At 35.3% G+C, this 27,380-nt stretch overlaps 1 protein-coding gene across 2 annotated transcripts in view; it reads left to right on the forward strand.

Annotated features, from left to right (window-relative positions):
* The first annotated feature begins 228 nt into the window (after window positions 1–228).
* Window positions 229–27,380, forward strand: part of LOC100719785 (cytochrome P450 3A14-like) — a 60,001-nt gene continuing 32,849 nt past the window's right edge. Inside the window, exons 1-7 of one of the 2 annotated variants that reach the window (XM_005003701.3) lie at window positions 229–365; window positions 2,531–2,624; window positions 10,245–10,297; window positions 11,393–11,492; window positions 13,551–13,664; window positions 13,919–14,007; window positions 15,243–15,391. In XM_005003701.3, the coding sequence (XP_005003758.2) occupies window positions 295–365; window positions 2,531–2,624; window positions 10,245–10,297; window positions 11,393–11,492; window positions 13,551–13,664; window positions 13,919–14,007; window positions 15,243–15,391 (670 nt within the window). In that variant the 5' untranslated portion in view covers window positions 229–294. The remainder of the gene's footprint in view (window positions 366–2,530; window positions 2,625–10,244; window positions 10,298–11,392; window positions 11,493–13,550; window positions 13,665–13,918; window positions 14,008–15,242; window positions 15,392–27,380) is intronic. The other variant, XM_063234186.1, reaches the window with a different exon arrangement.

The raw sequence follows: 27,380 nt of genomic DNA on the forward strand, positions 1-27,380 counted from the left end.
TCTGAGATGACAATATGTAATCTATTGACTTACTGAAATCTTACTGTACATTTTTTCTCTTGAAATTCTGTATTACTTGTAGCCTTTTACTGTCTTGCTTTGTTTTGTTTTGTTTTTCTCTTTAAATAAAAAAAATGCTGGTGTTGCCCAAGAGGACATTTTACTGGCTGGAGGTCTTGTCCCACCTACTTTCTCAGAACATTTACATTCCACATTTTCTCATTGCTTTTCAAATAGTAGAGGTCTGCTGGGTCTCCTGGAAAATTTAAAGGCAAATTTGGAGTAAAATTGACAATGGACTTGATCTGGAACTTTTCCATGGAAACCTGGGTTTTTCTGGTTCTCTGTCTCCTGCTTCTCTATGTGTGAGTAAATGTCTATGCTCCTTTTCTCTCTTCTCCTATTTCCCAATGCTGACATTTTGAACATCCTCCTCTCATTTCTGTATTTCTGTGTCTACAATGGGATGGATAAGAATGTTCCTAGTGTAACATTATTGACTCTCATTTGAATCTAGAATAATGAATCATAAGTTTACAGGCTACTGACACCATGTGAAGCAGTAATTTCACTTCTATTCAAAGCTTAAAATTCTAGAACACATGGTTTATGATGTACCTGTCCCAGAAACTTTGCCTTGCTTATTCTGTCTTTTGGAAGAGAAGAGTGGAAGTCTTGTACCCCATGGCTTTGGGTGTTTCCTTTCCGTTCTGTCCTTAATCCACAGAATCCTGTACACAGTGCTGATTCTTGTGCAACCCAGATTTCACAGGCAGTTCTGAACATACCTTTCCCTCTTTTAGAGTTTGCTTTGACAACACATACACTTTTTGCCCTTATCTATGACCCTCCTTTGGGACTCTCCTTCCTACATCTCAATGGCTCCAAATAGAAGTAACCACGACTACTTAATTTTAAATGAAATGTTTCTAGACTGAAGCACTAAATCTCTATACAAACCTTGGAGAAATTCAAAAGCCCATTTGTTTCTTCCAGAAGTACACTTTGAGTATCCTTCACACAACTGGTCTTTCATGCAGTATTTTGGCTCCATTCTATGACATTTTATGAGATTTATGAGACATGCAAAGAATATTTTACAACTATATTGCTTCATACCATCCCTCTCCAGGAGGAAAAATGTGCATTTTTTAAAAATCATTTTTAAAAAATCACTCATAAGCACCTGCCTTGCAAGCAGGTAGTCGTGAGTTCAATCCCCGGTACTGATAAAAATGAAAAAGACAAAAAAAAAATCACTCAATTATAAAATGGTCACTTATTTTATGTTGCATAATATGATCATTGCTATTAATAAGAAGGTTCATAAACTCTAGAAGGTCCTATCTCCTGTACTGGTAAACACTATGGCATATTAAAAAATTTTATACATAGCATAATTTTATCCACATTTTTTCTTTTCTGCTATGGGGTAATTTGTAAGCCTAGAAATTCTGTGGTAATGTGATGGCCTGTAGCCTCTTTCTTAGTCTCTCTTGTTTGTACTGTCTGTCTTCTGTCACTCATACTGGAAAGGAATGCTTTGCAAGATCCAAAAATTCTGTCAGTGAGTATCTAGACATGGCATATCAGAATGTATTGCCCTGGAATGTACCTGACTATTGGATTCTGTACAGATACAATGGAATTAAAGCATCAATATGCTAATAATGATGTTATGATTCAGCTTTATAAACAGTAAGACTTCTTGTCGCTAAACTAATGAGTTGCATCAGCTTGTTGCCCACATCCACTGAGGAGAGGAACAGTCTCCATATGTATCCGTTAGTTATTCATTCTCCCACATAGTTTCTTGAAGGTAACATAACCTTCTTTATATCTAAAATCAATAAGATTGCTCGCAATAGATACTTTGGTGTCTCTCAATCATTTATACTACTTTGAGACCAGTGGAGGCTTGAACTCTTCTGTCACTCTGTAGCAAGAAAAGCATTATGGCTATTACCAGGTTTTTCTGGGAAGACAGGTTTAAAAAAGACCAGATACTAAAGGAAAAGCATGGCCCATGGAAAAATTAAAACATCTAAATAAATTGTGAATACAATGTCATTACAGAATCTCCATCACCATGTGTCTCTGATTAGATAGATTTACATGAGATTTTGGTATGAAGGAGAAATAATTGACTTTTCCTTAGAATGCATGTATACATCTTCCTCATGGAAATGCAGTTTTCCTAATTAATATCAGCAAAATAAATATCCTGGAAAAATTCCAGTGTTACCCTTATGGGGGCACTCAAATTTGTGTGAATTTATCAGTATTAACTGTAGGCTTGAGGGCATACAACCGATTGATTTAACTAATTTTTGTCAGTTTTACAAGGTCTCTGTGGAGGTGTCACAGGAGATAGTAGGTGAATGTACTATTTTTACTTGCAGGTTTACAGTTATTTATCATACGTGTAATACCTTTTGCCTTGACAAAGTTCCTAAATCAGTGACAGGTATACTATTATGTATGTAAAGTTTCCAACATGTTGACCTGGATTTCTATTTAATTTTTTTAGATATGGGACCTACACATATGGACATTTTAAGAAGCTGGGAATTCCTGGTCCAAAACCTCTGCCTTTTTTAGGGAATGTATTGTCCTATGCCCAGGTGAGTTGCATTTGTGGATTTTTGTTTTCTTCTGACTGACAACAGTGGCCTAGTTCTATTTATAAAATTGGTCTTTTGGGGGCTGGGGATTTAGCTCAGTGGCATAAGCACCTGCCTTGCAAGTAGGCAGTCGTGAGTTCAATCCCCAGTGCCAATAAAAATGAAAAAGACAAAAAAAATTGGTCTTTCAAAGAAAATTCTGAAGTTTCTGACTTCCAGAAACTCTATGGATAATGCTGCAAGTAGAGCTAAGTTTTCCCTGAGTCTGTATTCAACACTGTGGAGTCTGGGGTTTGCCTCAATAACAACAAAAATCTCTGGCAGATCAACAATGGATGGTCAGGACATAGAATTCAGATGATGTGAGCATTGAAGGGGTACTTTTATCTTTGCCTGATACATATTTTTTGAAATATCTGTTGTAACATGAGCATTAGAGAACTGCTCACAAAGGGTACCTTGTAGTAGATCATGTACGTATACATCACATATTCAAATTTTCCTGCTCACACCAGAGTTCATGAGTAGCATTTCCTTTTCTTTTTACTGAATAATTTAAATTCACATGGGTGCCTTACCAGAAGAAATATTGGATTTTACAGCACAGAAGTGCAAACTGAGAACTAGTATTTAATTTGCTATGTCTATAAGTAGATGTGGCATTTGCCCCATCATCCTATGTTGAGCTGAAGCACTGACTCATTTTCTCAACTGATAACATGCTTAAGGAACATAAAAATGGCTAGAATAAATGAGTTCTCAATTCAGTGCTTCCTAATTCCACCAATATTCTAGAGAAAGGAGATGAGACCTATAAAAATAGTAAATAAAGAGTGAAAAGACTGCACATCTAAGGAAAACTCATTCACTGTGCCCATGGAGAGGATGATGAAGAGCTCAATAATTATATTTTTAATATTTGAGATCGTTTAGAAACACTAAATCTACTGGAGGACAAGGTAGATAGAAATTTTGCAGACATAGCAGTAGACAGAGACATCATGAACAAAATAAAAATCACATGAGAAAAATACAAGGAATAAACACCTTGGACCTCATATTACTAAAAAGTTTTTTCGCTTGAAAAACCACAAACAATGTGAAAACAAAACTCACAGAATAGGAAAGAATTTTAGCCAACAATCACTCAGACAAAGGGCTTATCTGCCGAACATATAAAGAACTGAAAAACAGCAGTACTCCCAAATTCAAAGATCCTCTCCAAACATGGGCATTGGAGATGAACACACATTTCTCAGATGGAGATATACAAATGGCAAATAAGTATGTGAAGAAATGCTCACCATCACTGGTCATTTGAGAAGTACAAATTAAAACAACTCTAAGATAGCATCTCACTCTGGAAAGAATGATTGCCATCAAGAAATTAACTGATGGCAAATGTTGATGAAACTATGAGGAAAAAGGAACACTTCTCCACTGTTGGTGGGAGTGTAGCCTGGTACTACCATTGTCAAAATCAGTATGGAGATTTCTTAACAAACTAGGATTGGCAGTTCCATTCAATCCAGTTATTCACCTCCTGAGTGTTTTCCCAGAAAATCTGAATATTACATCACAGTGATACATGTGCACTCATGTTTGCAGCAGCAAATGTTGAAACAACCAGAATGTCCATTAATCAGAGACTGGATGAAAAAGATGTGGGTTTTTTTGCAATGGAATATGACTCAGCTATTAAAAAGATGATCTCGAGACTTTTATAGGTAAATGGAGGCAAATTAAGACTATCCTCATAGGCTCCCTGGAACATGGCAGACAGATAGCAGCAGCTATGCAGGCTCTCTGCAAGACCCAGCTTAGAATCCAGGAATGGTGTGGAGTGAGGAATCCTAACCAAGAGGAGATATACCCTGCTGACCCAAGAACAAACTGGGCTGAGAGATACCAACTGGGAATGCAATCCTGCTGCTATAACAGGAACAGATAAAGCCTGAGCATGGAAGCTGGAGCCCCCACCATTGGAAGCCATGATTTGGGTTTCCTGCCGCCACAGCTGCATCTGAATCAGCTCGGCAGGGAGAAAGAAGTGAAAGCTCTGAGAACAGGAATCGGTGAACGGAGTTGAGAGTGGAATGGGTGGGGAGCCATACATCGACCTTCAGTGAGCGAGGGAAACTGGGACTCTTCCACAGTCTAGGAGGCTCCAACAGAGGACATTCTGGGACCAGGAAGACTTGCCGGAATAGGGCGCTGTAGTGACTTCAGTTACATATCCCCCTCTCAAGCAGGATTGGTGAGCAGTGCCTACCCTACATGATGCTGCTGGCTGAGACCCAGTAGGCTAGCACAACACAGGTCTCCGCGCCTAGAGGTGCACCCTAGTGGTGAAACCTTAGGTAGGTTTACCTGGAGGGGGGGGCCTCGAATAGGCTGCCTGGTCAGTAACTCCCTGGTGCGTTGCAGTGGGCGGGAACACTTAGCTGGTGCAATTCAGTCAGACTGTGGCCAACAGGGAAGGAAGCTGGGCCTCTTATATATGCTTGCATATATAAGGAACATGGGAGAGGATAGAGAATAAGAATATGGGAAGAGGGAGCAACAAGAAAGGCTCCTCAGCCCCCATCCTGAGAAACAGGCAATAGCAGACACGCCACCAATAAACATAAAAGGCTATCTCCAGTGCCTCATAGACGAGTTCAGGAATGAAGTTATTAATGACCTGAAGCAAGACATAAACAAAATAGTTAGAGAACTGCTAAGAACCACCCAAGAAAAAGCAGATGGTGAAATGGAAGAACAGAAAAAGAGGGGAGAATTGTTTGATGGAGAAAATAGAGAAAACATAGAATACATGAAGCAGGTTCAAAGAGATTACCAGGAAACTAAAAGCTCTATCGAAAACTGGCATAACAGCTTGAAAGAAACTAAGGATAGATTATCTGAACTGGAGGACAGATTTGTAATGTGGGAGCATAAAATGAAAAACTTCTTAAAATAACAAAGAAACAAACAGCAACAATACAAAGACTAGAAGATGATAAGAAGATCTCTAACTTAAGAACATAAAAGAAGAGGTAGGGACACAAACAAATGAACTACAAAAGCTACTCGCAGAAATAATCCAGGAGAATTTTCCTAATTTAGCAAAGGGTAAAAATACTCAGATGTATGAAGCATACAGGACACCAGCCAGCTACAACCCAAACAGAGCTATACCCAGAGATATAATAATTAAAATACCAAAAATCCAATATAAGAACAAAATATTAGAAGCCGTCAGAGACAAGAAACAGAACACTTACAAGGGAACATCCATCAGAATTACAGCAGACTTCTTGGCACAAACCATCAAATAACAAAGATTGTGGGGGAAAATAATTCAAGCTTTGAAATATAATAACCTCCAGCCAAGATTGAGATATCCTGCACAACTATCCCTGGAAATTGATGGAAAAACAAGGTACTTTCAGGAAAAAGAAGAACTAGGGGAATATGCAACCACCAATTCAACTCTACAGAGAATACTGCAGGATATTCTAAAAAAGAAAAATATGAAGAATCCAGAAATGTGGCTAAGAGGCCACAATGAATGGAGCAGAAAACAAAATGAAGAAGACAAACTGACAACTAATGACAGAAACAGAGCTCAAGAGAAATGAGGCAGAGAAGATTAGATGATAGGAACAGCTGTCTTGGAGAAAATGATGTCATAATAGGCAGTGCTGATTTGGTATCATCTTATTTTGAAGTTCTATCAAGCTTTTGTTCTTCTGTCTCCATAGGTCTTAACATGTGTATCTTATTGGATTTTATTATATGTGATAGTATAAACAAAAACTTTTATAGACAAGGAGATTATACAGAAACCATAGTTCATTATCTGTTAGTTGATTCTAAATACCCTGTAATACTGTCATTCTCTCGAATGGTTTCGCATTGTTTTGATATGTTTGATGCTAGAGTATATGAAGTTATACTCAAAGATTTCAAGGAAAGAGACAATATGGTAACTACTTTTATGTTGGGATTATCTTGTGGTGAAACACTAATTTGCTTAAATGGTTATGTTTTGATCTGCACTGTTTAGTTGTTATGCCCTCTTTTATCTCAATTTCCATTTTATTATATCCTTTTTTATTTTTATCCTTTTAATTAAGGGAAAAATAAATAAGAAATAGCAGGATATGTTATAGTAACCCACTTTGATTTTCTATTAACTTGATTTGAAGCCCTGTATTGCTCTCGCCATCTTGTTTTTACTGATGTTCCTCTATTCTGCTTTGCTTGATAGTACCAGGTTTGAAAGTTTAGGCAACAACTGTGAAGATAGTGGGATTCATTATGACGCCCATACTGGTTGACTATTATCTACTTTTGAAGACCTGTAATGTTTCCAATGTTTTGGTTTTGTTGGTTTCGTTCTTTACTGTTTTGTTCAATTTTATTATAACTGATGATATAGGCAATTCTATTTGAGATAGCGGGAGGCATTATGGTAACCATTGTTCATCACCTTGTATTATGTTTTTACATTATCTATTATGTTCACCCTTCTGATTTAACCAATTCTGTTCTGTTAAGTCACATTTGGTTTTACTCTCTTCCAAAAAAAGTAATAAGAACTGTGGGAGCAATAAAACCCAAAATGTGTAATAGTGATTGGACAAAAGAGAGGAAAAGTGCTCTAAGTGGTATAACTGCATGTAATTTTAAGTGTATAAGATAGACAATATCACTGAGTTTTGTTGGATCATTGAACAGAACTCTTTGCAGTCTCACTGTTTGAATGTCCACTTTATATGCTTTAATTTTGTAACTTGAACAAATATTTCTAAGATGACAATATGTAATCCATTAACTAGTGATTTCCTACTGTTTATTTTTTTCTGAAATTCTGTATAACTTGTACCCTTTTTCTGATGTTTTTCCTTTTTCTCCTTAAATAAAAAAGAGACTATCCTCATAAGTGAAATAAGTCATACTCATATTTGTAAATCTTGTATTGTCTTTCTAGTGTAAAAATTAATAATAGTAATAATTATAATAAACTGAAAGACTAATAAGATCAAAAATATATAATAGATATTATAATAATGTATGGGGGAAAAAGTGCTAAAAAGGAAAGGACTATTTGTAGATATATATATATATAACAGTATGTATGTCTAAGTGTGAAAGATAGAGAACCATATTACTAAGTTTTTGGTAGTTCATCAAACAGAATAGTTTGTGCTATCATTGTTTTCATTGTTCATTATTTATGCTTTCATTTTGTAACTTAAACAACTACTTCTAAGATAACAATATGTGGTATATCAACTAGAGATGATTTCTTAATGTTATTTTTTGAAATTCTATTTCATTTCTACCCTTTTGTTTTGTTTTACATTTTTTAGATAAAAAATTTTTCCCATTTTCTGGATTTTCTTTTCACTCTGTTAGTAATTTTTTGGAAATGCAAAAATTGTTTAATAAGATGATATCCTAGCCATAAATTCTTTGAATGACTTTCCATATATTTTATGTTTTGTTCATGAACCCTCTGCCTACATCTATGTCATCAGGATTTCTATCTACTTTGTTTTCCAGCAGTTTAAAATGTTTCTGGTTTAATATTTGAATCCTAATCCATTTTGACTTTAGTTTAGTGCAAGGTGATAGTCATGTGTCTAGTTTTAGTCTTTGACATGTAGAAAGCCAGTTTTTCCAAGCACCATGTATTGAAGAGGCTTTCTTCCAGTGACTATGTTTGGTACTTTTGTCAAAGACAAGGTGGCTGCATGTGTGTATAGTTGTGTCTGCATCCTCCAGTCTCTTCCACTGTTTCTAAGTTCTGTTGTGTTGTTTTGTTTTTACCATTACCATGCTTATCTCATCACAGTAGCTTTTTAGTATAATGTCAAGTCAGAGGTTATAATGCCTCCAGCCTTGGCTTTGTTGCCCAGAAATGCATTTGCTTTTTTGTTCTCTTCTGTTTCCACATGAATTTTAGGAATGTTTTCTCTAGATCTGTGAGGTGTATTCATGGTATTTTGAGCAGAATTACATTAAATCTGTATAACATTTTTGGGAGTATGATCAGTTTCATTATGTTGGTTCTTCCTATCTAAAAGCAAGGGATAGCTTTCCATTTTCTGAGATCTTTTCTGATCTCTTTTTTCAGAGTACTGTAATTTTCAGTATATTAGATCTTTTACTTCCTTTATTCAAACAAATCCTTGACATTTTTTTCTTTTGATGCTATTGTTAAAGGTATTATTGCCATAATTTCTGCCTGGTGAGTTTGTTATATATGTATGGGAATGCTACTGATTTTCGAGTGCTAACTTTGTATACAGCTACCCTGCTGAATTTGATTATTAAACCTAACAATGTTTAGAGATGGTTTTGGGAGTCTTTATGTAGAATATCACATTATCTGTAAATAATAATAATTTAACTTCTTCCTTTCCTATTCTTTTATATCTCTAACATCTAATTGCTTTGGCCAGTGTTTTCATAACTGTATTGAACCAAAGTGTTGATAGTGACCATCCTTATCTTGTTCCTGATTTTAGATCAAAAGCTTTCTATTTTAGTAAATTTGGTATAATGTTGGTTCAGAGATGGCATTTGTCAGATTGAGGTAAAGATCATGTAGTCTGATTTTATGTATGGTTTTTATCATGCATGGGTGTTGGACTTAATCAAAAACTGTTTCTGCATCTACTGAGATGATCTTAGGGTTTTTCTCATTGGCTCTGTTGACATGATGTATTACATTTATTGATTTGTATATGTTGAATCATTCTTGCATTTCTAGGATTAATCTCACCTGTTCATGGTGTATAATCTTGTTGATGATTTCTTGCATTCCATTTGCCTCGTATTTTATTGAGGACTTTTGCATGTGTATAATGAAATATTACTCAGCTATTAAAAAGCATATTGAAGCCTTTATAGAAAAATGCAGGCAGGTGGAAACTATCCTCACAAGTGAAATAAACAAGATTCACATTAGTAAATCTCAAAATGTCTCACTAGTGTAAACAACAGTAAAAACTGAAAAAGTAATAAGACCCAAAATGTATAATAGATATTGTAAATATGAAAGAGAAGGAGAGGTCTCTATGGTTTGCACTGTCAATGTTTGAGTGTCTATCCATGTTTTATGCTTTGATTTTGTAAGTTGAACAACCATTTCTAAGATAACAGTGTGTAATGTACCAATTAGTGATTCAAAATAATTTGAGATTTTTGAGACAGGGTCTCACTGTACAATTCAGGCTAACCTCACACTCACAGCAGTTCTCTTACCTCAGCCTCCTTACTACTGGAATTACAGACATGCACCACCAAATCTGAAAGCTCCAGAATTTTAGAGATATTACATGCATAAGTAAAAATTCAGAGAACTGCTTAACTTTCATAAACAATAACTCCTTTGAAATGTACTATACCTGAGAAAAGTCAATAGTGACTCTAAATTCTGCATTTGGAATATCTCCTTGCATTTTTCTCCTTTCCTTTCAGGGGCCTCTTAATATGCCTTTCCTCTACCTGCCAGTGATGGATAGTCTGAATTAGTTGGTTTCCATGCATTCATTCCAGAATTAGACATGTAGCCAGGTTATTCTGAATATCAATCAGTTCAAAGTTTTTTTTTTTTCATCCCAGGGTTCATGGAAGATTGATGTTGAGTGCTATAAAAAGTATGGAAGTATTTGGGGGTGAGTATACAAGAAAAACTGCAATGGGTAAACTTGTGATACTACTGATATGAGAACAATGTCAGCCACAAGCTCTGGGAATGCAGCTGTGTATTCTGAGGCATTTCGAAGCTTATGCTGCCAAGGATCCCAAAGCCAAGCAAATGTTAAGGTCTACAATATAATTAGATTGAGAACTCTGTCAGAACTACAGTCTCCTAGGTGACTGTACAGGAATTTTAGTCTCTACCTCATTCTTCTGCTGGTGAAGTAGAAATATAGCATATGGTTGAATCATTGCATTCCCTCACTTGCTTCCATCATGGTTTTGCAGGTAGGCCTGAGCCATGTGCCACCACTCTTCCCTTTCAGAGACACTGGAGGTCTAGAGAGTTATGGAAAGCATGTAATCACATACTTTGCTCTATGCATGTAGAAGAAAGTTTTACATCTTTTTACCTCTTCTTACTAGTTCTCAAAATCCTCAGGACTAGTCACAGGTTTCTACTGATTTCACACAGCCCATAATAACTTTGTGACACAAATAGCAAGCAAACACAAACTTAAATATCCACCAATACAACCTCCACTGCCCCATGCAACATTTAGTACTTATGATCACTTGATAGTTTGTTTTTAATTTTGTACCTACATGATAATGCTTCTGATATTAAGATAATTTATTTTAAATTTAATTTTTATTTTCTCAAAGTTGGAGATTGTAATATGAACCTTGCAAATACTATGTAATCATTGAATTACACTCAGAACCTTTACACTGAAATATTTAAAATATCAAAAACTTCATATTGGCAATAACTCCAATGGGACTTAACAGTAATTCCAAGGTTATTTAAATTATGAACTTTTTCAGAGTTATTTTGTATTTAATGTCTGTTTCTTATTGAAGCTCCTTACCCTTCATTCTGTGAAGAGTTCAGTGACCTCTGTGTTCAGAAATTCTAATGTAAACCTGGGGTTATCGCTGGTATGTATGGTTAATCAGGCATGTCCCTTGTACAGTGTCAAAGGATCAAAATCTGGAGATTCCTGGGTAGAGGGCCAGTTGTACAATCTGGCAGGTTGGGTTGAATCAGCTCTGTTTTCTTAATGCAGGTTATTTGAAGGTAGACAACCGGTTTTATTGATCATGGATCCAGACATAATCAAGACAGTGCTTGTCAAAGAATGCTATTCTACCTTTACAAACCGCCGGGTAGGCATTTGCATTATGAAAATGTAAACCTGTCTTATTTATTAAACTTTGAATCTGAAATAATCATATATTCATAATAAGTCTTGAAAATAATGAACAGGAAGTTTCAGTCGACATTTTATGCTGGATTTTCTCCCAATAGGATCTTGCACATAATTGTAACATTTTCCTTTCTCAATATGGTTAGAGGAGATTGACACAGATGAAACCCATAGAATGTATTAACATTTCCTCAGCTTAATCATGACATCACCTTATGTATATGTGTGTGTGTGTGAGACAGAGAGAGAAATAGAATGCGAAAGAGAAAGAGTAAGTCTATCACCATGTGTATCTCCATGCAAATTCATCACAGTGCATATTTATGTAACCAGGAGCACATGTAAATGACAGCCTTGTTCCTTCACCATAAGGTTCTTCCTGCTAGCCTTTTATACACACAAGATTAACTTGTCTTTCAAGTTAACACGGCAGTGAACAAAGAAAGGAACTTTAATTTTTAGGTGGCCAAATTTCTTTGTTTTTATTTTTATGCATTGTGTTTTGGTGTTAAGACTGACATTTATTTGAACAGTAGTGATATGGGACTTTTTTGGTATAAGTCATATATCTTTAGGCACTCTTCCCTCCATTGGATTCCTCTTGCACTAGTATCAAAAAATCAGTCCCTCTATAGTTTGAGTACCTGATTTATTATTTTTTAAATATCAAAGCATACAAAATTATTGGACTGATTTATTATTTTTTAAATATCAAAGCATACAAAATTATTGGTGAGATTTTGATAAAAATAGAATTAAGTTAATAGATAGATTTGAGTGCCAACTGTGTTAACCTCCTCTCTTCATGATATTGAAGCTCCCAGTTCATAAACACAGTATGCCTTCCAAGCTCTTTTATTCTTCTCATTAGCATATTGTAATTTTCAGCATATAAATAAATTTTATACAAGTTTTAGAATAATTTCCAAATATTTTGTTTTCCTTTTAGCATTTTAAAATGTATTGCATTTTCAATGGTTTTTACATGTTTTTGTTACATGCAAAAGTGGTGGGATTTTATAGTAATCTATTACCCTGCAATATTGCTAACTTGCCTTGCAAGACCTTTGGTACATGTTTGAAACCTTCTCTACTGATCATGGTATTATGTGAAAATAGAGCCATGTATATTTTCATATTTCTAATCTTTGTTGTTTGTATTTATTTTTATTGTTTTATTGCAATGGTTAGGACTTCTAGAATGACTCTGAAATACAATAAAGAGAATGGTAATTGTTTAATTGTTCATTATATTGGGGGAAACATTCATCCTTCTCTGTTAAGTGTGACACTGATATTTCATTTTTAATTTCATTTAATTGTTTTACCAAGTGGGAGGTCTCCTTCTTCCTAATTTTTTGAGGTTTTATCATAAATGAATGTTGAGAAAGTTCCTTGGAGATAAAGCATGGTTATGGATGATGGCAAAAAGTTGTAAACAGGGAAATACTATACAAGTATTTTTCTTTCGGTCTTTGCATAAGCATTAAGGGCCAAAATGTCCATTAACTGCACTATTTGTTTGGGTTGTCAAAAAATTCCTAATTCTTTATGTATGAGCTATAATTTAAAAATGAGAATTCACTCCCATTTTCTATCCTGCTGATGTTGTAGACAGATGTAAATTTAGGGCTGGTTTGAGCCATCATAAATTTTGCCCAGGTCACCTGCTGTCATCAGTCTACTCTAAAAATGGAAGGTCTTGAAGGATATAAGGGGACCTGTTGCTGTGTATTCTCCAGGAAATTTATTGTAAAAATATGAGTTTGTATACTTATAATTTTGCATAATTATATAAAAGTTGAACCAATACCAGATGACTGAGTGTCCCCAACACACTCAGAGAGCCTAGGTGTATATAGTAAATATTTATTGAGAATCTAGCATGGAGCCTGCCACTTGGGAGACAATTACTAAATATTTATTAAACAGGTGATTAATGCCCAATAAATTGTCTACAAATGTGAAAATTTTCTATACTTCTTTACAAAGAAATATCTTTTATTTTGGACCCTAGGAAATTCGTCCAGCAGTCCTGATGAAAAAATCAGTCCTCTTATCTCAGGATGAGCAGTGGAAGAGAATACGAACATTGCTGTCTCCCACTTTCACCAGTGGAAAACTGAAGGAAGTAAGCATACATGAGGATTTTTAATTGAAAATTTAAAGAATGAATCTACGGAAAAGTATAAAGATCCTAGTCTCTTTTCATGGGGTATCCCTCTGCAGATGAGTACTAAAAATGGCTTTTTTCCCTTTGAAGATCTTGCAGAAATTACACAGTTTCTTATAAAATCCTATGTATAGCTTCATCATTGGAAATGTTTTATATTATGGGGATTTCGGTGTGTGCATTCAGCTGCAGATGATGTTTCTTTTGCTTAGATGTTCCCTATTATTGAACACTATGGAGATATGTTGTTGAAAAACCTGACTCGAGCAGCAGAGAAAGATGTGCCAGTACCTATCAAAGAGTAAGTTGTATGGGACCCTCCAACTGACTCACTGGTAACTGATATCCTCACTGCTAGTTACACTGGGACCAAACAAATACGTGTGATGGTAGGAGTCTAATGGGCCTTCCAATAATGAGCAACTTTCAGTGGAAGTCAAGGTGCCTAGAAGAGGAAGTTTTAGCTTCACTGTGTAAAGGAGCAATGTTTATCTGAGCTAGGGTTTTTTGTCACCTTATGTATTCTAGACAGCAAAATACACATTTTTGGAAAAAGAAATGTAATCCCAACAAAGATATGAGTGTAAAGGGTGAGAAAAGTAAGTGAGGAAAGTACTTGGTATAGAGAGACAAGTAGCAGTTGTGGAAGGAAAGTCTGGACCAAATTAAACGTCTTCATGATTTTTCTAAAGATACTTGCAAAAACATTGAATATTATCCTTTGCCAATACTTCTTCCTCCAGTTGTTTAAGAGCAAATGCTCTGGAAACACTATGAGTACGCAAGCATAGAATTTATCGTGGGGACTTTTTGCCTTATGAGAGAACAGCAGGTGCAAGCTGCAACTGTTCTGACAATCTTAACTATTGGCATCACTTAACTATTGGTTTCTCCCAAATCAGTATTGGACTGATTTATTATTTTTTAAATGAAAGCTGTTGGGTTTCATATATTTACCAGAACAATTCTTCCCTTTGCAAAGCTTCATGTCCCTGGTGTTGCAAAAGGGCAAGAGTGTGAGGAACTTAACAAGAGGTTTGGAGGAGGAATGGCACTCCTGCAATCTCAGAACATGGTGCAGCTGTTGAGTGATATGCTGAAGAGGAATTCACTCATGGCACATATTGTGTGTCTAAGAGATCCATCAGTCTTTTTTGACTCCCTTTGGAAGAGTTGCTATTTTCCCCATATCCTGCTGAAACATGGTGCTCACACATCTATTCTTCACATTCCATACACATTGCTGATATTTTTCTGATTGTTGGTTCCTATATCCTATGACTTCCTTGCATGTAGATGTGGGTCTAACTCACCTTAGTGCTCTGAATACCTCAGCACAAAGACACTTGATAAGTTCCTGTGAATGAGTGTGGGTGTTGCAGAGAATAATCATATGATTCTGCAGATAATTCTGGTAATATGTAGCTCTCTAATTTTCTTGCCAGGTATGGTTTTATTCCCACATACTTCATCTCATGAGGGAGAAGGAGAACAAACTCGTACAGATATTGATTTTTTATGTTTTTATCTCCTCAGCATCTTTGGGGCCTACAGCATGGATGTCATTATTGGCACATCATTTGGAGTAAATGTAGATTCCCTCAGCAACCCACAAGATCCCTTTGTGAAAAAAACCAAGAAGTTCTTAAATTTTGATAATTTCAATCCCTTGATTTTTTCAGGGTGTAAGTAAATTGTTTATTCCTTCTTTCTTCTTTTGAAAGGATTGTATTTATTTAGGCATAAGATACATGGCATGTAAGTAACACCTGGATTTAATGTTTCGGTGTATATGTCAGGATTAGCATTGCTGAAGTATCAGATAATTCCATCTGTTAAGCAACAGAGAAAACATTTTCTACAGCACTTTTTTTCAACCAGGAATGTATAAGTTCACATTTAACACTTGGGCTGCCCATGAATTGATTGCAATCATGGTAGTGTGTGTGAAGTGACATACCACTGAGGTTTTGATTTGTATTTCCCAGATGTTGACGATGAGTGATTGCATTTTCTTTGGATAAATGTCTGCCAAATTCTTTGCTAAGTGAATTTTTGTACTTTAAGCATTGAATTTCAAGTGTTCACTATATATTCTGGTCATATTTTGTTATCAGATATATTACTTGCTATATTTTTCTTCCATCTGTAAATTTCTTCTTGTATTAGTGCATTTTCTTTTTTTTTCTTTTTTTTTTTCTTTTTTATTGAGGGGGTGGGTACTGGGAATCCAACTTGTGACCTTGCGCTTGCTAGGCAGGCACTTATGGCACTGAGCTAAATCCCCAGCCCCCTGTATTAGTAAATTTTCATGACACATAATATTTAGTTTTCTTTTGGGGGACTGATGCATGTGCATAATGTCTTTTTTCATATTACCATAAAATGATTTTTTATTAGTATGATGATTATTGATATACTTTTAACAATAAATTTTTCCACTTTCTGATGTCCTCTTGCACTTTCTGATTTCCATTTTCAGAGTATTATACTTTTTGTTGTAGAGCTCTGTCATTTTCTTAGTTAGGTACTCCCTGTGTATTTAATTTTTCTGGATGCTATTGTGAATGGCTTTTTTCCCTAATATCTTTCTCAGTGGTTTCTTAATATTGCTATTGATTTTGTGTGTGTTCATTTTGTATCCTGCTGTTACTAGGTTTGTGTATTAATTCTAAGAGTCTTTTGGTAGATCTTTAGGTCTTCTATATATAGGATCATGTCAGCTACAAATAATGAAAATTTGATTTGTTCCTATACTATACACACCCTTTTTTCTTTTACTTGCCTGACTGCTCTTCCTAACTTTTGAGTGAGATATTTAGCAAGAGCTGTGACAGGAGACATCCTTGTCTTGTTTCTGACTTTTAATGATATTTTGCATTCTGTTTGCTAGTATCTTGTTGGGAACATTTGCATTCATATTCATTAAAAAGATTGGTCTAGGGGTCTCTTTCTTATATAGATCCTTGTGTGCCTTTGGAATTAGAATAATTACAGACCCCAGAAATGCTTATTGGGACAATCCCACAAATTTACCCATAAATTTCTTTTAAAACCATGAGAAGTATTGGTGTTAGAACTTCTCAAAAGTTTTTGTACAATTCAGCAGTGAACGTATCCAGACTTAATCTTTCTTTGTTTGTTAGTAGGCTTTGTATTACTCATTCTAATTCAATGAGTTTTACTGGATTATTCAGTAAATTTGTATATTCTTGGATCAGTGTTTTAATTTACATTAATCTAGGAATCCATCCATTCTTTCATGAAATTTCCAATTTATTGTTGTAGGTTTGCAACATACTTGTTAATAACCTTTTATATTTCATCGGTGTCCATTTTCATTTCACTTTTTTCATTTCTAATTCCATTGATTTGAGTTTTTCTCCCTTGTTTTATGTTACATTTATTAATGGTTTGTTTATTTTGTTCATTTTTTTTTTGTCTTTTTCCTTTTTATCGATACCGGGGATCGAACTCACGACTGCCTACTTCCAAGGCAGGCGCTTATGCCGCTGAGCTAAACCTCCAGCCCCATATTTTGTTCATTCTTTCAAGGAACAAACCTTTAAAAAAATTTTATTTTAAAGAGTATAAAACAATACAGAGCAAAACAAAATAAAACTGAACAAAGCAGAGGAGAGCTGAGTAAAACAATGCAAATAACACGGGATTTGAGAAAAAGACAGCAGGAAATCAACAATGGCTACCATAATGTCTCTTGTTTTCTTCAAAATAGTTGTCCATACCTTCACACAAAATAAGTTAGTACAAATCAAAATAATATAAAAGCAGTCAAAAGACAAGAATGAGAGCCTTAAGTGCTTCCAAGACCAGAAACTAGGAAATCACTAAAGGCTACCATAATGTCTCTTGTTTTCTTCAAAATAATTGCCCATATCTTCATACGTATTGAAATCAAATAATTCAAAACAGACTAAAATAAATCAAAACCAAGAGTAAAAGTATTACTGAACTTTGAATCAAAATGATAGGAAATCATCAGTGGCTACCATAGGGTCGCATTTTCTTCAGTGTAGTTGTTCATATAATCACACATAATAAAATCAATTCTTGTAAACCCTTTAGGTGAAGTTCAAGGCATATATCAGCCTATGCATGTACACCTATCTTTTCTGTATTAGATAGAAAAACAAAACAACAAATAAATAACTGTAACTAAGAGCCCAAAACATTAACAGTGTAGGCTTTCAAAACAAGGTAGTAGGAACAAAACATATTTTGTTGTTTTGCATATTTATCTTCAAAAACCTTACTCAAATTACCAGATAAAGTCATGCAAAATTGATCAAATCCTACGGATGTTAACTTTTTTGTTTCAAGAACTAATAGAATTAGTAGAACATTCATCTTAGTAATCTTAACTGTATATACACAAATTAATCTTACTTCTTTACTCTTCCCTCATTTTTCCTTTTTTCTGCTTGAGTTAAATTTTCTTTTTTATTTAAAAAGAAAAAGAGAAAAAACAAAACAAAACAGTGTAAGAGTACAAATAATACAGAACTACAAAAAACAGTAAGAAATCAGGAGTTAATAGATTACATATTATCATCTTAGAGATAGTTGTTCAAGTCACAGGATCAAAGCATAAAAAGTAGACATTCAAACAGTGAGACTGCAAACAGTTGTGCTCAATGATCCAATCAAAAACATTAATATGGTCTTCTATTTAACACACCTAATCACACTTGAAGTCGTATCCTTTAGAGCACTTTTTTTCCTCTCTTTATTACAACAAAATTTACACATTTTGGGTTTTATTACTCCCATAGTTCTTACTACTATTTTTTGGAAGAGAATAAAATCAAATATGACAAAACAAAACCGTCAGTCAAAACCAAAGATAGACATAGCACATGATGTAAAAACAGAGTACAAGGTTATCAACAATGGTTACCATAATGCCTCTTGCTTCCTTAAGAATTGTCTATTTCATTAGGTATTATAAAGTTGAACGAAACAGTAGAGAACAAGACCTATAAAACCTAAACATTGTAAATATTACAGGACTTCAAAAGAGGATACTAATCAAACCAGAATGGGCATCATAGTGAACCTTACTGCCTTCAAAGTAGTTGCCTATACCCTCAAACTTAATACTATCATACAGAATGGAACAGAGTCTAATCAGTCAAAACAAGATAGTGGAAGAATTACAGGACTTCAGATCAAGTTAATAGGAAATCAAAAAGTTACTATAATATATCCTGCTATTTTTTAATTTTTCCCCTTAATTAAAAAAGTAATAAAATAAATAAATAGTTTTTTAATGAATAAGAGAGATTGAGATAGAAGAGGACATAACAACATAACAATATAGGTCAAAGCATGACAGTTTCAGCAACCTAGTGCTTCACCACCAAATAACCCGACTTAATAGTAGTTGCCATAGTATATTTTTCCTTGAAATATTTGAATATAGCTTTGTATAGTATAGCATCAAACATATCAAGACAGTGTCAAACCATTCAAGTGGAAGAAAGCATTGTAGGGTATTTAGAACCAGTTAACAGAAAACGAACAATGGTTTCTATATTATCTCTTTGCCTATAACAATTTTTGTTTATACTATCATGTATAATAAAATCCTGCAAGATACAACATGATAAAACCAGTGGAGACAAAAGAGCCATACTTTGGTGGGGCTTCAAAACAAAATGGTATTAAATCAGGACTAGCTATTATGATGTCTTGTTTTCTTCAAAATAGCTGTTCATTTCATCACAGACAATAATATCAAGCAGCCCAGAATACAGCCATTCCAATTAATAAGTGAAAACTTGATAAGGCTTCAAGGCCACATAATGGGGAATCATGATTACCACATACTTTTAAATATTTGAATCATTTCCTACACTAGGGAAATTATTCAGTATTCACACGTGTGAGTTTGATTTATTTCACTTATGAGTATGGTTTCAAGCTGCGCCCATTTATTGATAAATATCTCAATGTGATCCTTCTTTATAGCTGAGTAGTACTCCATTGTATAGAAATACCATAACTTTTGTATCCATTCCTCAGTTGATGGACACTTGGGTTGTTTCCAAGATGTGGTGATTACAAATTGTGCTCTTATAATCATAGGTGTGCATATATCACTGTGATATGATGCTTTCACTTCTGGGAATATGTCTAGAAGTGGAATAGCTGGAACAAATGGGACTTCCAATCCCAGGTTTTTGAGAAATCAACAGATTGACCTCGACAAAGGCTGGACCAGTCTACTCTCCCACCAACAGTGCAGGAGATTTCCTTTTTCCCACAGCCTCTCCAGCATTTGTTGTTGTTGGTTTTCTTCATCCTGGCCATTCTTTTAGGAATGAGATGGAATCTCAGCATATTAATTTGCATTTCCCTAATGACCAATGATGATGAACATTTTTTCAGGAATTTATTTGCTATTTGTATTTCTTGATCTGAGAAGTGTGTATTCATCTCAGATGCCCATTTTTGGATTGGATCTTTGAATTTTGGGGGTCTGAGTTTTTTAATTCTTTATATGTTTTAGACAAAAGTCCCTTGTCTGAGGGGGAGTTCACTGAGATCTTTTCCCAGTTTGTGGGTTTTCTTTGCACTATGCTGGTGATTTTTTTGGACATGCAGAAACTTTTTAATAAGAGCTGGTCCCAGTTATTCATTCTGGGAAGTATTTCCCATGCGGTTTGATTCCTGTTCATGAATTCTCTACCTCCCCCTATGTCTTCAAGGTTTCTACCCAATTTGTCTTCCAATAGATTTAGTGTTTCTGTTTTAATATTCAGATCTATGATACATTTAGATTTTAATTTAGTACATGGTGATAGGCTTGGGTCGAGTTTTAGTTTTTGGCAAATGAAGAGCTAGTTTTTCCAATACCATTTATTAAAGAGACTGTCGTTCGTCCAGTGAACCTGCTTGGCTCCTTTATCAAAGATAGGGTGGTTGAATCTAAACTATTCCATTGATCTTCAGCTCTGTTTTGATTCCAGTACCATGTTGACTTTACTACTGTTGTTTGTAGTATAACTTCAAGTCAGGGATTGTGATGCCTCCTGCCTTGCCTTTGCTGCTTAGAATTGCGTTTGATATTCTAGGTCTCTTCTGGTTCCAGATGAAATTTAGGAGTGATTTCTCTAGATCTATAAGGTATGTTGATGGTATTTCTATTGGGATTGCATTAAATCTGTATAACAGTTTTGGGAGAATGGCCATTTTTACAATGTTTGCTCTTCCTATCCATGAGCAAGGGATGTCTTTCCATTTTCTGAGATCATCTTCAATTTCTTTTTTCAGTGTATTATAATTTTCCCGTATAGGTCTTTCACTTCCCTCATAAGAGTAATTCCTAAATATTTCATTTTTTGCTTGCTAGTGTGATGTGTGGCTTTTCTTATTTCTCTCTCTGTGATTTTGTTTTAGTGTATAGGAATGCTATTGATTTCTGAGTATTGATTTTGTCTCCAGCTACATTACTGAATTTATTCATTATATCTAAGAGTCTTTCAATGGAGTTTAAGGGGTTTTCTATGTAGAGTATCATGTCGTCTGCAAACAATGATAATTTAAATTTTTCTTTTCCTATAATTAAGCCTTTTATTTCGCTCTCTTGTCTAATTGCTCTGGCTAGTACTTCCAGTACTATATTAAATAGAAGTGGTGATAAAGAACATCATTGTCTTGTGCATGATTTTAAAGTAAAGGCCTTCAATTTTTTGCCAATTAGTAGGATACTGGCTGTTGGTTTCTTGTAGATGGCCTTTATTATATTGAGGTAAAGATCGTCTATTCCAATTTTTGTAAAGTTCTTATCATGAATGAATGTTGGACCTTATCAAAGGCATTTTCTGCATCTATAGAAATGATTATGTGATTCTTACTTTTGGCTTTATTGATACGGTGGATTACATTTATTGATTTACATATGTTCAACCATCCCTGCATGCCTGGGATGAATCCCACTTGGTCATGGTGTATAATCATAATTACATTGATTTATGCTCTGATTTTTATAATTTTCTCTCTTCTTTTGGCTTTGGGCTTGACTTGCTCTTCTTTTTCTAGCTGTTTGAGGTGTAGCATCAGGTTACTTATTTGTATTCATTCTGTTTTCCTCATGTGGGAACTCACTGCAATAAATTTTCCTCTGAGGAGGGCTTTCATTTATCCCACAGATTCTGGTACGTTGTATCTGTTTTTTCATTTTCTTGTAGATATTGTTTAACTTCTTCTTTAATTTCCTCTGTGACCCGCTGATTACTCAAGAGTGTGTTATTCAGTTTCCATGTGTTTGTGGGATTTTTGCAGTATCTTTTATCATTAAATTTTAATTTTAATGCGCTATGATCTAATAACATGCAAGGAATGATTTCAAATCTTTTGCATTTGTTTAAATATGTTCTGTGAGCTAATATATGGTCTATTTTAGAGAATGATTCATGTACTGCTGAGAAGAATGTGTGTTCTGATGTTGTTCTGTGGAACATTCTGTATATATCTATCAAATACATTTGTTCACTGGTGTGATTCAGTTCTGTTATTTCTTTGTGAGGCCTCCTTGCCTTGTTTTTGTTGCCCAGAATTGTCTTTGCTATTCTAGATCTCTTCTGGTTCCAGATGAATTTTAAGAAAGATTTCTCTAGATCTGTGAGGTATGCTAGGATATTGATTGGAATTGCATTAAATCTGTATAATAATTTGGGGAGAATGGCTATTTTCACAATGTTTGTCCTTCCTATCCATGAACAAAGAATAAAGAGTGTATTTCCATTTTCTGAGATCCTCTTTGATTTCACTAAATAGATCCTTTATTTACCTTCTTAGATTGGCTCATAAGTATTTCCTTTTTTGTATGCTACTGTGAAGGATGTTGCATCTCTTATTTCTCTCTCAGTGAGTTTGTTTTTTGTGTGCAGGGTGATATCAATTTTTGAGTGCTGACTTTGTATCCAGCTACATCATTGATTTTGGTTATTACTTCCAAAAGCCTTTCAATAGAGTTTTAGGGGGCTTCGGTGTAGAGTATCATGTCATCTGAAAATAATGATAGTTTAAACTCTTCCTTTCCTATCTTTATTCCTTTTATTTCTCTCTCTTGTCTAATTGCTGTGGCTAATATTTCCAGAACTATATTGAATAAGAGTGGTGATCGTGGACAGCCCTGTCTAGTTTCTGATGTTAGAGTTAAAGCTTTCAGTTTCTGACCATTTAATATGATGCTGGCCCTTGATTTGTCATAGATGACTTTTATCATATTGAGATCAAAACCATCTATTCTGATTTTCTGTACAATTCTTGTCATGAATGAGTGTTGGGCCTTATCTATAGCTATTTCTGTATATATTGAGATGATCATGTGATTCTTATCTTTGGCTCTATTGATGTGGTGTATTACACTTACTGATTTGTATATGTTGAACCATCCCTACATTCCTGGGATGAATCCCATTTGGTCATGGAGTATTAACTTCTTGATGACTTGCTGCATTCTGTTCGCCAGTAATTTATTGAGGATTTTTGCATCTATGTTCATTAGGGAGATGGGCCTGTAGTTTTCTCTTTACGGATTTTGGTATTAGAATAACACTTGCTTCCTGGAATGTGTTAGGGAGAATTGTTTCCCTTTCAACTTCACTGAAGAGTTTGAGGAGTATTGGAATTAAGTCTTCCATGCATTTCTTGTAGAATTCAGCAGTGAATCCATCAGGACCTGGGCTTTTCTTTGTTGGTAAAGATTTAATTATATTTTCAATTTAATTAAATGAAATTGGATTATTCAGCAGTTTCATGTCTTCTTGATTCAGCTTTGGTAATTCATATGTTTCTAGGAATTTGTCCATTTCTGCTGTGTTATCAAAACTATGAGAGTAAAGATTTTCAAATTAGGTATTGATGATCTTCTGTATTTCCAAAGGATCTGTTGTGATTTCACCATTTTCATCCCTTATGGTATGAATTTGAGTTTCTTTTTTGCTTTTTAAAATAAGGCTGGCCAGGGACTTATCAATTTTATTTATTCTTTCAAAAAACCAATTCTTTGATTCCTTCATTCTTTGTGTTATTTTCTTAGTTTTTGTTGTTTTGATCTCCACTCTGATCCTTGTAATTTCTTCACTTCTTTTGGACTTGACTTCCTCTTCTTTTTCTGTTGTTCTTGAAGTTGTAGTTACTCATGTCTATCTATAGTGTCTTTCAGCATTCTGTGCAGGCTTGGTTTTGTGGGCATGAAGTTCTTCAACTGTTCTTTGTTGTGGAAGTCCCTTATTTCTCCATCAATTTTGAAAGATCATTTTTCAGGGTACATCACTCTGGGTTAGATGTCATTTTCCTTTAGGATCTGAAATACTTCACTTCATGTTCTTCTGACTTCATTGTTCATATTGAGAAGTCTGATGTAATTCTGATGGGCTTCTCTTTATAGGTAATCAGTCTCTTCTCTCTACCAGGTTTTAATATTGTTTTTATGTTAAATGTCTTGGGTACTGATTATTATATGTCTGGGTATAGATTTATTTTGGTTATGGCTAATTGGAGTTCTATATGCTTCACTTATGTGTGTATCTGTTACTTTTCCCATATCTAGGTAACTTTCTATTATTTCTGTAGTCTTTTGATCTCATTTGTGTTGTCATTTTTCACTTATACCTATCAATCATATTATTTTTCTTTGCCTCATCTTGCAACTGTTGGATCATTTCCTGATTCCTTGTTATTTATAAAAGATCTTTCCTTTCTTGTTCAGTAGCTGCAATCTTTTCTTCTCAGTCTGAAATTCTATCTTCACATTCATTCGGGTAGTTTGCCCCCTTTCAATGGAATTTTTTACTTCCTGGATGTCTCCTTAAATCTGTTTCATGGATTCTATTGCTTTCTTATATTGTTCATGCAAGGTTTCCATCTTTTTGCAGTGCTCCTCAATTTTTAAAAATTACATCTTCTTTAGATGTGCTTTAGATGTAATTTCTTTTATTACATTTATCATTTCTTCTTTTACCTGGGAGATTATTTCTGAACCTGGTTTCTTTACAGCTTCATGGAGTTGCTCCTTTACTTCAGTTGCTATCATTTCAAAAGTTTCAGGTATATGGCTTACATTTTCTTCTGTGTCCATTTCTCCTAGGTTTGTTTGGGATGCACTGAAGTTTTGAGATTCACTTTGCTCCTTTATTTTGTCATTTTCCTGTATTCCTGGCACCCTAGTTGTACTCATAGGCTCCCCAGATGGGAGACTGTGTAACCGGTGGACCTTCAGCACTCCCTACATGGCTCACCAAAGCTGCTTGAGATCACTGGACAGGGCCCTACCAGGTTTTGTGTGGCATACTAAGGCTGAATGATATGTGGAATATACTCGACAAGCCTTTAGCTCATGCCATGTGGCACAGCAAAGCTCCCCAGCTTCTCGAGGTCTCTGGGAAGGGACCTACCAGGTTCCAAGCAAAGTCCCACAGCCACACAGCTAGGGAGGGATTGCTGTGGCAGGCTTCAGCTCACACACAGAGACTCCTGGCTATCTAGAGGTCACTACAGGGGCCAGCCAGGACTCAAATGATGATCCAAATGTTCTGGACTATTTGGGGACACTGCATGGTGGCCTACCTAGCCCTGATCAAAGTCCCATGGTTGCACAGCTGTGCCAAGCTTCAGTTCACAGGCAGTGGCTCCTGGCTACCTAGAGGTCTCTGGGCAAGGTTTAGCCAGGACTCAAGTAATTATCCAAAGATCCTGGACTTTTTGGATATACTGGGAAGAGGCCTACCAGGTTCCAAGCAAAGTCCTTTGGCTACACAGCTAAGTAGAGAGTACTGTGGTGGGATTCAGCTCACATGCAGCAGCTCCCAGCTACCTGGTGGTCACTGGGCAGGGCCTCTGTCCCAGAATCCAACTACCCCTCATTACTTGAGAAGGAATATTGAAATAAATTTATACTTGTACTCTGATTTCTAGAAATGTGTCAGCTCTTGTCTCTTGCCAAACTTAGGAAAGAGAGAGGATATACAAGCAAAGGCATCCTGCCTGAGTCTGCAGCTCATGATTCTACCTGCTAGGGTGATTCACAGGCATGATTGTACTTGGCCCCCAGCTCTTAGCTAAATGGGCCACCTACCCAGAGTGTTCACTGAGTACACTCAGATTGAATAACACCAGGTCTGTGTGTTCACAAGACAGCTGAGTTGTAAGAAGCATGACTGACCCATCTTGCAGAGTCCCACAAGTCTATAGGTCCACTGTGACTCAGGCGCCAGCCCTGAGCACAGGCTGAGTAGGCTCTGTTACTGCCTCACACAGCAACATGCCACCACTGTCAGCAGGGCATATGACCATCTTCAGAGAACATAAGGGCTCACCTGCAACCAGACTGTAACTGAGACAAGAAGGGAATTGAGCAGAATCTTTGGCAAGAAAGATCACGTACTCAACAAATGGTGCTAGGAAAATTGGATATCTGTTTGCAGAAAATTGAAGCTGAATCTCTCACCATGTTAAACTAAAATCAAAATGTGTCACAGATCTATACATTAAAACAGAAACATATGGACTGGGGATATAACTTAGCAGCGCAACACTTGCATGGCAAATGCAAAGTCCTGAGTTCAATACCAGGTATCAAAAAAATAGAAACATTGAATCTACTGTACCATAAAATATTTAAAACACTTAAAGTCAGAGATGTAGGCAAGGATTTTCTAAATATAACACAATTCTACAATGAATAACAGAAAGAATCAACAAATGGGATTACATGACATTAAAAAGCTTCTACAGAGTAAAGAAGCCAACAGAGTGAAGCAACAAGTTCCAGAATGGGAAAATTTTTGCCACTTATTCTTCAGAGGATACAAAAAGAGTCCCTAAAATAAAATGCCCATGTAGAAATGGGCAAGTGAAATAAACGGATACTGTAGAGAGAAAGAAACACAGATGACCAAAACAATATATGAAGAAATATTCACAACTCTGGGCTTTAGAGAATTGCAAGTTACAGCAACACTAAGATTTCATCTTATGGCAGAAAGAATGGCAACCATTAAAGAGTCTGACAATAACAAATATTGACCTGGCTGAGGTGAAAAAGGAACACAATTTCTTCCACACTGATGGTGGGAACAAGGTATTGAAATAAGTATAATGGAAATTTCTCAAAGAACTACAATTAGAAATTCCAATTACCCATAATGCCCTTCTGGGTATCTTCCAAAGAGCTAAAGACACCATACTCTGGTGATACCTGGTCCCAATGCTTGTAGAAGCACAACTTATAATAGCTAAGTTCTGGAAGCATCCTGAATGCCTATCAGCAGACAAATAAAATGTGGAATAAAGAAAAGACGAATAACACAGCTATACTACTCAGCTACAAAGAATGATAAATTTGAGATTTTTTTAGGAAAATGGATGCACCTATAAAATACAATGTTGAGTGAAGTAAACTAGACACACAAGCTTAAGTACTGCATGGTGTTCCTCATTTGAGTAAAGCAAAGTACAAAGAGAATGATAAAGGGCGGATAAAAAAAAGAAATGCACTATGTTATGCACATGTATCTTCTCCAGAGATGACTGCAAACTTCATGTACTGCAAACTTGTATTAATAACACAAAAAAGAACATAAATCAGGTAAACTTTGAAAGTCATTCCTAAGTATTTTATACTTTTAATGCTATTGTAATTTA

This window comes from Cavia porcellus, unplaced genomic scaffold, assembly GCF_034190915.1.
Source record: "Cavia porcellus strain 051 isolate PalLab524CR breed Dunkin Hartley unplaced genomic scaffold, mCavPor4.1 scaffold_23, whole genome shotgun sequence".
Lineage (NCBI taxonomy): Eukaryota > Metazoa > Chordata > Mammalia > Rodentia > Caviidae > Cavia > Cavia porcellus.